This window comes from Myotis davidii, unplaced genomic scaffold, assembly GCF_000327345.1.
Source record: "Myotis davidii unplaced genomic scaffold, ASM32734v1 scaffold425, whole genome shotgun sequence".
NCBI lineage: Eukaryota > Metazoa > Chordata > Mammalia > Chiroptera > Vespertilionidae > Myotis > Myotis davidii.
This window is the reverse complement of record NW_006296413.1, coordinates 4,266,014-4,276,662: the sequence shown is the minus strand read 5'-3', so window position 1 is coordinate 4,276,662 and position 10,649 is coordinate 4,266,014. Positions and strand designations below refer to the sequence as shown.

The 10,649-nt window shown below is 58.8% G+C and overlaps 1 protein-coding gene across 1 annotated transcript in view; it reads right to left on the bottom strand.

The window, feature by feature from the left end:
* The window catches only part of NRXN2 (neurexin 2), a 116,296-nt gene that overhangs the window by 84,816 nt on the left and 20,831 nt on the right, over positions 1-10,649 (bottom strand). Inside the window, exons 5-6 of the mRNA XM_015568978.1 lie at positions 7,673-7,974; positions 193-216 (exon numbers count right to left, since the gene is read on the bottom strand). Coding sequence (XP_015424464.1) covers positions 193-216; positions 7,673-7,974 — 326 coding nt within the window. The remainder of the gene's footprint in view (positions 1-192; positions 217-7,672; positions 7,975-10,649) is intronic.

Here is a 10,649-nt window from a genome sequence, read left to right as displayed (position 1 = left end):
AAAGAGGAAAACTAAAGGAGAAGCAAAAATCTAAAGGTTGTCCAGGACGCAGAAAAAGGAAGAGCAAAACAACCAAAATCAAACAGGGGGAGGAAACAAAAGAGGGAGAATCGAACAGTTAAAAAAAACCCACGGCAAACCAAACGGTAAGACAATTAGAGTGATATCTACCAGATAATGCAGTTTGTTTACCATAGCGTGTCCAATCCCTGCGTGCTTCACCGGAGATATGGGGGAGGGGCGGGGGTCAAAGAAAACAAAACAACGGAGACGACAACAAAAGAACAGAACGAAAGAAAAGAAAAATAAAATGACCAACTGTGAAACTCAAGGAAGGAGGAGAAATACATGCCCATATATAACTGGTGGTTTGTTCAGACCTCCCACCTTAGGATGGGAAGGAGAAATCAAACACACACAGAAATTAAATCCCTCCTTCTCCCAGTCCGCCCCCACCCTCCTCTGGATACCTCTCCCCCATCCCCTCCCGGAGGAAGAGCCTGCTGTGGAGAAGGGGAACAGTTAAAGACCTTGGTTAGTAGAGAAGAAAACAACAAAAGAACTGGACCGAGAAAGCAAAGACTTAAAAATGGCCGACATTCCGCAGATGAGACAAAGGTTAGTTCAATCTTTCACTCATACCTTGCCCCACCTGTCCCTGCCCATCCCTTGGTCCCCTGGGTTATAAGCGTGTTAGTAACACACACAGAGTCGGCAAGGGGGGTTTTCCAACAGAGGGTGAAAGAGGGCAGGCAGGGGGTTAAGAAGCAGACCCATTTATGCAGTATTAGTACATCCTTCCGGCTGAAATGTTAGGACGTTGAGGGAAAGGGAGGGAGGGGAGCAAGGGGTGTGAGAACGGGATGGACTATTGACTTAGGTCATGGACGGGTGGGTTGGTTGGCTAACTGGTCAACCAGATGGCTTTCCGGAGAACTGGCTAAAGAGCAAGTTGGTTCTGGCCAACTGGCTGACCAATGACCATGTTGAGTTAATGGGTTAACTGTTTGGAGGTGGGCCAGCTGACTGTCAGGCTGGGAGAAGGGTGGCCAACACCCCTAGAGAATCACAGGAGTGGCGAGAATGAGAGGTGGTTTCATTTGGGGACACAGGGAAGGGTTCCCAAGGGGTGTAGGAGGGGATATGGTTGTCTGCTTTTCCTGGGGATGGAGGTCAGGCAGGTAGATCCAGGGAACCACGGGGAGGGGCAGCTCCTCATTTTTTATTTATTTATTTATTTATTTATTTATTTATTTGGTCTGTTTCTCCTCCTTGAGAAAGGAAGAGAGAGTGAGCTGTCACTAGAATGAGAATGAGGAAAAGGAAGCCTTGCCCTCCATGGGCTGGCAGAGGGCTCACTCTCAAATTATATCTAATCATCCCAAACCCTCTCCCTCCCCTTCCCCTCTCCCACCCATAGCTGACTCCTCCTTCCAGCCTAACTTGACTTTGCAGAGCCCACATACCCCAAAAGTCCCCCACGTTCTTCAATCACCCACCCCCAGGTCTCTTATGCTCCTCTCGGCAGATGCCCCTCCCAGAATTAAGTACCCACCACCGCCGCCCCTGAGCCTCCACTGCCCACAGCCAGAACCGGAAATTCACACCCTCCACACCGCATACCTCTAACATCCCTACTCCTCCCTCAGCTAGAAACCAGCTTCTTCTATCCCCACATTCATTCTCTCTTCTCCTGGCCAAAGACGGCAGCAACCACCGCCTTGGAAATCACCCTGGTCTGTTGGGAGAGATGTCAAGGGGGCCGAGGCAGCTTCACGTACAGCATCAGGTCGGGGGACACCACTGCTTGATGTCCATTAAGCACCAAACTGCACGCCCGAGAGGGTGGTTGTGAGAAGGAAAAGTATCCCGGGTACAGATCCATTAGAAAGTTATGATAACCAGTGGGCACAGGCTAATTCAGTAACACAATTAATAAGGGCCTCGCGTAATTAAAAATAACAGAATTCAATATTTAGCAGCTAGAAGTGCTGAATAACCAATATTAATTATCAGTGAGCAGAGCAGTTTATGGAGCAGGAGGATGAGAATCTAACTGCGGGGCAGAGGCTGGAGCGCGGGGAGAGCGGGCGATGCCAGGGCCGGTGCTATCAGATGGCAGGACTGTCATGAAGCGAAGAAACCAACTAGTCAGAGTGAGGAGCCAGCTAAACAATTGCACCCAAACAAGGGAAGAGTTGCCTGGGGTCCCGGCACTAGTCCAGCGAGGCAGAGAAGAGGCATTGGAGGCTAGATGCAACTGCTACTCTTTTTGAATTGGAACTGGTTGTGGAAACTAAAATTAAAAGTTTCCAACTTTCATGGACAACTTCCCTTATAGCAAACAGAAGAGCAAATTCAGAAACAAGATTAAGACAGAAAAGATGTGCCCGGCTGGCATGGCTTGCTGGTTGAGTATTGACCTATGAACCAGGAGGTCACAGTTCGATTCCAGTCAGGGCACACGCCCAGGGTGCCGGCTCCATCCCCAGTGTGGAGTGTGCAGGAGGCAGCCAATCGATGATTCTCTCTCATCATGGATGTTTCTCTCTCTCCCTCCCCCTTCCTCTCTGACATCAATAAAAATATACTTTAAAAAAAGAAAGAGGGAAGAGATGTAAGTTCAGAGCCTGGGCCTTCCAGTAAGGTGCCCAGGGATCCAGGCTTCTCTGAAAGGTTGGAGCAGGTGACAGGGGCCCCTCTAGACCAGGGATTGGGATCCAGAACCCAGTTATGGAGATGGTGCCAGAGGGGGCAATTATGGGCAAACACTGGAGTGGAGCTCCCACTGGAACCCATTCCTGGAGGCCCGTGACATGGCAACCTGTGCCTTCCCAAATGGCGGCACCCAGAGAGCTGAACCTCAGACTAAGTGGGGCAGGGAAGGGTTTTCCCACGCACAGAACCAGCACAGGAGCCCAGAATGGGAAGGAGCCCGGAACGGCAGCTCAATGAGGGAGGAGGACGCCAAGTCACAGAGGGGAGAAGTCGGTCATTGCATCACATGCTAACTTCTCATGGCCAAGGGCCTTTGCACAAAACTACACTCCGTCTGCACCTTGAACTCTGAGTGTAGCCCCAGCCCTTCAAGAAAGCCACGAGGGGGATTACACACAAAAATCACAAAAGGCGGAAAGAAGGCAACCTCTGTGGAGCTCGAACAAGAAAAACTCAGGACAGAGCAAAGAGGCGCCCGCTCCACGCGGAGCTGACAGGGAGGGGCCTGCTCTCCGAGAGGCAGGCCAAACATTCTGATGGCTTCAAGATTTGAGAATCACCGAGAGTGGCAGAACCACAAGACAGACTACAGCCGCCCTCGCCTTCTATACCAATGACAGCACCAGGCAGAGACCTGAAGTGGCTGTGGAGTCGGACGACTTCCGTGCCACCACTTCCTAACTGGATCATTGGCCAAGGATGCCCTCCTTGGTAACAAGGGAGCACCTCCCACTCACAGGGTTGTTAGAAAACTCAGTGAGATTCGAAAGAGAAACCAGACCCTTGAACTCGAGGGCTGGCAGAGGAGGGCGGTGGTAAGAGGGGCAGGGTCGGCGGGAAGTCAGAGCAGAGTGGAGGTGGGAGCCTTCCTCCTGGCTCTGGGAAGCGAGTGGGAGTCTTTCCCAGAGGGCGAGGGGTAGTTCGAGGCTCGTATGAAATAGATCTGTGGGGTCCTCTGGTCCGAAACTCACCAACTGCCTTCAAGAAAGAGCCCAAGTGAACTAGGGGGAAAAAACCTAGAAAAACAACTGAAGAGACTCATAGTTGCTGACATTGAGCCCTCAAGGAGCTGACCACCTGGAAATAGAGAAAAGCAATGAACGCAAACAGTGCCCACACAGGCGGAATGTGATGGTGGCGCCAGGACATGGCCAAGAACAAAGACTGGTGGGGCGGGAGGACGAAGGAAGCTCGGCGAGAAGGTGGCAGGAAGGCCAGGCCCGAAGGGGTAGGGCCCCACAGCGACAATGGTGGCAGAGAGCCTGTGCTCGAGGGCCCAGGCCTGTGCTCTCGGGGTCACCTCGGTATGAGGAGCTGCACCGAGAGGTAAACTTGCCTCCAGGTCTGGAACTAGAGGTGGAGCTGAGGTTGGAACCCAGCCTGCCTGACTCAAGCCCCTGCCCTGGGATTTCTCGGGGCAGAAAGGAGGGTGAAGGAGGCTGTCGGTGGGAGCACGATGGGAACACAGCGGGAGCTGGGGAGCCTCGCAGACGGAGTGCCTAGAGCGGCACAGTTAGATCCTATGACAGCCTCTGAGCTGCCAGAGAAGATGGCCCGGGGCCGGAAGGTGGGGGAGGGAGCCCCAAATGCCCGGAGGACCCTATTTCGGGGGGACTGCCTCCTTGGGGCCGGGAAGCTCCTGGAAATCTCCACACTGAGAAGCAGCCTTGGGAGCTGGGCAGGGAGGTGCCACGTGATGCGTTGGGAGCCAGCTTGTCGTCCACATTGGGTGCTGGCTAATGATGAAGTGGGTTTGCACCGGTGGGCGGTGGGGGAGGAATACGGGCTATGGGAGGAGAGTGGAAGCAGCATTAAACTAGACCTTGGGGAATTCTCAAAGGTAATCATTCCTGCAAAGATCCCCAGGAGACACCTCCGGTCACAGTGGCCTCAGGCGGGGTTGGAAGGGAGAGGAAGGCAGGAGCAGGCGCTATCTCAGCCAGGCCGCCCCCATCCTAGCGTCGTGCCCTAGGGGCCTCCTGATGATCTCAGGGCGGATTAGCTATTTGAGGGGAAAGGGGGGAAGACCTGCCTCCTTCCCGTCTTTGGAGCTGGCCTCTCACCCAAAAGCCGGGGAAGGGAGGACCCTTGGTGTTGGTCCTGGGGCCCGCCCTCCCCGCTCTGGCCTCCTAACCACTTGGGGAAACGCTGGGGAAGCCGGTGTTCCCAGCCCTGCCTGGACCCCGGACGGGAGGCAGAGGTCACCTCTTACACAGCCTCCCGTCCTTGCTCCTGCCCACAAAACCTGGGAGACAGGACACTGATTTAAAACCACCCGCCCCCAACCCTACACCACCCCTCAGATCCTAAGGGGTTTCCAATCCGAGGACACGGCCTCCCGGGCGCGTTTCTCCACCCGGCCCTGCTGACACTGGGCCCCATCCTCCCCAGTCTTGGGGCTGCCCTGTGCACTGGGGGACAGCAGCATCCGGCCTCTGCCCCCTCGATGCCAGTAGCACCGTCTCCGAGCTGTGACAACCCCAAAGGTCTCAGACGTTGCCAAGTGTCTCCTCCAGCGAGAGCCACTGCTCTAGGGACAGCAGGACCCAGTGACGTCTCAGAAGCCCCGGGAGATTCGCATTCGAAGGGCCTGGTGAGGATGGACTCACCTCAGGCGAGGCCTTGGCTGAAGGGAAGGACCCGAGAGCCCAGCCCCGAGGCTGACCTTCCCGGTGGCCAGTCACCAGAAAGGGCTGTACCTCGCTCTATGGACGTGGTCTAGAGTCAAAAAGCACCCCCAGAAGCCCTTCTTAAAAAGGTCTCTGGATCACGGTCTTTAAGCAGAGACCCCTGGGGCCCGGAGGCCCGTGTTCCAGGCAGCGTGGCTGCCCCCGCCCTGCCCCGTCTGGTCGAACAGGCGGGGGAGTCGTTTCCACCAGCTACCAGCTTGGACCCACGACTCTGAGCCCAGGAAGAGGCTGCCGTGGCCGCCGTCTAACCCGGTGCTGCTGAGCCCAGGCTCCGCCCCTCCGTGCTCTCCCTCCCTCGCCACGGCTCTCCCTCCTCTCCGTATCTCTAGTTCCCAGAACGCTTGACGTTTCTACCACGCAGCTCGCATTAATCTGATAACTATCAAGACACTGGTCAGCCATATTTCCTAATGGTGAAACACTGGAAATGCAACCAGAGCTGCGGGGCTTCCAGAGCTGCGGGGCGGGGAGGCAGGGGCCGTGCCTTTTCCCTCCGCACCCAATGCAGACGCACAAGAGGTGGGTTTGGCCAAACGATGCACAGAGAGGGACTCTGAGCTCGCAGGGTCTTCCTGCCAGAGGCAGTCCCAGCGACAGCACTGGTCCTGGGGAACGAAAGCACCACAGGCAGCTCCCCCTCACACATGTGCTAGGTACGGTACATGTGTGCGGCGTGTAAAGGTATGACAAGTGTACCTGACACGCTCAGGCATGCTCACACAGTGGTGGCACACAGGACACACCTCTGACCCGGTCAGGGACTGCTGTGCCATGAAGAGGGCACTGCACCGAGGAGGAGTACCTGCCGGGCACGTCAGCCCACAGAGCACAGGCACACTAAGAATCGGGCCCGCCTGCAAGAGGCAGCGGAGGCCGGGAAGGAACCGAGGAGAGCGCACAGGGGGTAAGAAACTGCAGCAGGAGGACCCCCGGGAGGATCCCGTGAGGCCATCACTCCGAAGAGGACCAGGTAAGAAGGGTGAGAGGTCGGCCGGAATCCGACCCCATGGACGAGCCTTTAGAGGGAGGAAGGGGAGGAGAAGGAGCGGGAGGACGATGCTGAAGAGGAGAAACCACGAGGGTCGGCCACCACACAGCCAGAGCCAGGAAGTCCAGGCGCTGACCAGCAAGAGATGGGCTGTGGCCCCGCAGAGAGCGCCTGGCAGGGAGAGACGCGCTGTGCTGGCGTCACTCGGTGCGGGAGGCGGAGCTGGAAATGCTTCACCACCATCAGCTACAGCTACGAGAGAAAGGGGACCCAAGAGAGGCCGGCCAAAGCCTGACCTCTGAGTGAGCGGGGACGGAGAGGGAAGTGGAGGCAGGTGCACAGCGGCCTCTCCGGCTGGCACAGGCTGTGGTGTGGCCCCTCTATGAGGCGGGAACGTCTAGGGCTGGAAACAAGCCAGGGGGGCTGCTGTCAAGCAGAAGCCTGGCCAGAGAGGGCCCACCTGTCCCAGCCGCCCTGCGCCTCGCCAGGGGCAAAGCGGCCGCCGCCACGAGGACCAAGCTGATGCCCACCAAGGTCAGCACCGCTCCAGGGTGCGCCTGGGAGCAGGAGCTGAGCGGACGCTGCAGAGAGGAGCCTGTCCTGCCTGCAGGGGGCGATCCGAGAGTCTCCTCTGAGCTCCTGCCCAGGCGGCTGGGAGCCATGGGAGGCAGCCATGGACTTCGCCATAGGAGAGGGGCCATGGACCCTGGGAGAGCTGGGCTCCTTTGGAGGGACTGGATGGGAAAGAGGAGGGAGTGCGCTGCCCAGAGGAGATGCAGGACCAAGCCCCTGTCCTGTTCCCTCACACAGCTGCTGCACCTCCGCTGTGCTCCGCCCGTCCCTGCCTTCCTAGAGTGGCCCCCGGGGAGCAGGCCGCACTGTGCCCCACACACACCTCGGCTTTCGGCTGTCGGCTGTGCCTTTCCGCCCAGTGTCAGGACACCACCGCTGCTCCACAGGCCAGCGTCTCCCTACCTCGGGGCCTTTCTGCCAGGCCCCTGATTCTTAACCCCAGCCCTTCCCTGCCCCTCAGACTCCTACCCTTGGCGAGGCCTTGACTGAAGGGAATGACCCGAGAGCACGGCGTCTCTCCAGCGCCTCCCCAGCTCCACTCCCCGGTCCTGGAAGCTACTGCCCGCTGCTGCCACACCCCTGGGCGCTCCCAGTGCCGGACCTTGCCCTGCAGCCCCACACCTCGATGCCCTGCCCTGTTGCCTGGCACCCACGCTCCCATGCTGCCCCATGCGGGCCCTGGCCTTCCTCCTGCTCCCCCTACCTGGCGCAGGTTTCGGGTAACCCGGACGTCGTGCCAGGCGTTGTCGTTGAACTTGCCGTTGACGGGTTCCACGAGGGCCTCGAAGGCGCCCGAGCCCAGGTTGATGACCAGCCAGACGGCCCCCGACTTGAGGGACAGGTTGACGTAGTCGGCCGACTTGCCCGTGTGCAGCATCAGCCCGTTGCGCTGCAGGGTGCGGAAGGCCAGCGTGATCTCGTCCGTGCTGCTCTGGATCGGGTTGTGGGACAGGTCGTAGCAGAAGAACTCGTTGCCTTTGAAGGTCGCCACAAACTCCTCCTTGCCTGGACGCCGGGTGTGGGGAGAGGGGAGAGGCTGAGCAGGGCAGGGTGTGCCGGGCTGCCCTGCTCCCCTCCAGCAGCCCAGGCCCCGTGGCGTGGCGACTGAGCTCTAGGCCCTCCTCCCTCCGGGCCTGGCCACCCCCCTCTCCCCGCCGTCACCTCTGCTGTCAGTCAGCTCCCTGCCCCTTTCCTCAGCAGGAGGCTGCTAAGTGGTTCTCACACTGACAGCTGACAATTAAGCTGCCACGGGCCAGGCAAAGCAGACTCCTCACTGTCTCTTCCCCACAGCCTTCCGTCAGCCCCTCCCCCTCGCGGAGGGATGTGGAGACCCAGGAGGCTCCACCTGACCTCCCCCCACCCCGCTCCCGGGAGTGCCTGCCCTAAGCTGGGAGCACACCTCCTGAGAGCAGCCCCCCCACACACACCCCTGCCTCTCCTGGTGAAGGTGATCACTCTCAGCCCAGGGGCCTTTCAGGCCTCACCATTAGGGAGTTGCTAGGAGGCCTGCTATGCAGCGAGCAGATGAGAAGAATGGGGAAGCGGTGTGGTGGGGGCACCAGGGAGGACACACAGGAAGGCAATGCCAGTGATGGGGATGTGCACCAGGTAGCAGCGGGCCATGGGCAGGGCTTACCCGGTGGCTATCATGCCAGCTCTCACCCCACCCCAGCTTCCTACTCAACCTCAGAGGGCAGCACAGAGGGGCCCTTAGGCAGACAGTCTCTGGGGCCCCCGAGGATGGGTGTGAGACCCCACAGACCAGGCAGGTGGCTAGGGGTGAAAGTGTAAGGGCAGGCCTGGCTCTCATGGGTGTGCGTGTGCATTTGCGTGTGTGACTGGATGGATGCGTGTGTGTGTGTGTGAGTGTGCATGCGTGTGTGTGTGTGTGTGTGTGTGTGTATGTGTGTGTGTGCGTGAGATCTCTTTCCATGGCACTTTTTAAGCAGAAGCAAAAATGACTGGAGAGCCTTAGGAATGTTTAGCATTTGTGTGTGTGTGTGTGTGTGTGTGTGCGTGAGATCTCTTTCCACGGCACTTTTTAAGCAGAAGCAAAAATGACTGGAGAGCCTTAGGAATGTTTAGCATTCTCTAAGTGGGTGACAAGTGAGAGGTCAACGACTCGGTGGAGGGAAGTTGGGGTCCAAGCCCCACAGCTTCACAAGCCAGAGCCCACGCGGAGGGTAGAGAAGGGGACATGGAGGCAGGGAGAGCAGAGAACCTGGACCCTGACAGTGACTCGCTTCCCCTCCCGGCAAACAGCGGGCCCCGCCCACCGCACAGGAACAAGAATGCGGCACAAGGCCTTACGGAGTGCAGAGTGCAGGGGGTCCTCCGCCCCGGCCCAGGTCTGGCAGGAGCGAGGCACAGGGCTGGGGGGCACAGGGCTGGAGGGCACCTGCTGGGCCAGGCCACAGCGGCAGGCACCACGTGAGAGTCAGGGCTCTCTGGGTGCACTTTCTGCTGACGCCCCTCCCCTGCACACAACAGCCCCGCTTCTCTCCGCCCGCCGGGCAGGCTGCCCGCAGACTCTGTCCTCGCTGCCTCCGGATGCCAAAGCACCAGCTGCCGCCCCAGCGCCTGGCACCGCACCTCCTGCAGCTGGCGGGGCCCAGTTTCCTGAGGCCACAGGGCAGCGAGGCTGGTGAGGACACGGGCACATGGGGACAGTGGAAACCTGCTCTGCCTACCTGGGGGCTCCAGTGGGGAGCTCAGAGAGAATAAAGGAGAGGAGTCAAGCGGAGACGAGAAGGGGAAGGTGCGGAGGGAGGCCAGGAGCAGGGAGAAAGAGGGACCATCGGGACAGAAAGGAAATGGTGGCAGCTCGGAGTGCTGAGGGAGCCGGAGGTGAGAGTGAAGTGTCTGAATAAAGACAAGGCGCACACTGGGAGGGGACGGGGACGGGGATGGGAAGGGGGCCAGCGAGGAAAGGGGGAAAGCGACCTCCAGGGAATGGCAGCCAGGCTTTCTCTGGACTTGACTGCTTCCATGGCAACCAGGCCCGCTGCCTGGGCACCGGCGGGGTGGGCCTGGGGGGCTCAAGGACCAGAAAAGGGATGTGTTTGACCTTGGGTTTGCCACACGGACGAGTCCCTCCCAGGAGCCAGGCCTTCCCTCCCACTCCCTCACCTTCACTGCAGTCAAAGAGAATATCCATAAAGGGAGTGTCACGCAGAAAAAAAGGAAAGAATAAGGCAACCACATGCAAAAGTGATTGGACAGAACAAAGGAGGCCAGTGAAAAGGAGAGAGGCGGCCAGGCCAGGGCACGCCGAGAAACAGGCCAGGCCTCGCCGCCTCCCGCTCTCCTCGGGTCTCCTAGGAGAGGAGGCACGATCTGCATTCCCAGTGCAGCCCCAGCCCCCGGAAGGCCCGGAGCAGCCAGAGGGCACCTGAAAGGATTTGAGGAGAGGGACGGAAAAGAGCTGAGCAAGTGTGGACAGGAAACCTCAGGACGGTGGGAAGGACAGGGAGAGACCCTGAGTGGGGAGGAGGGCAGCCGGACCTCAAAGAGTTTTGTGGGGGACTCTCAGGGTAAGGATGCGGAGGCTGCCAGGTCTGGGAGGAGCAAAACCTGAAGCACCAGGGGGAGCTCGCCCCCATCTCACAGCCCAGACCATCCCTAAACTACAACTCCCAGCAGCGCCTGAACAACAAGCTGAGCTCCTAAATGCCCCTGGC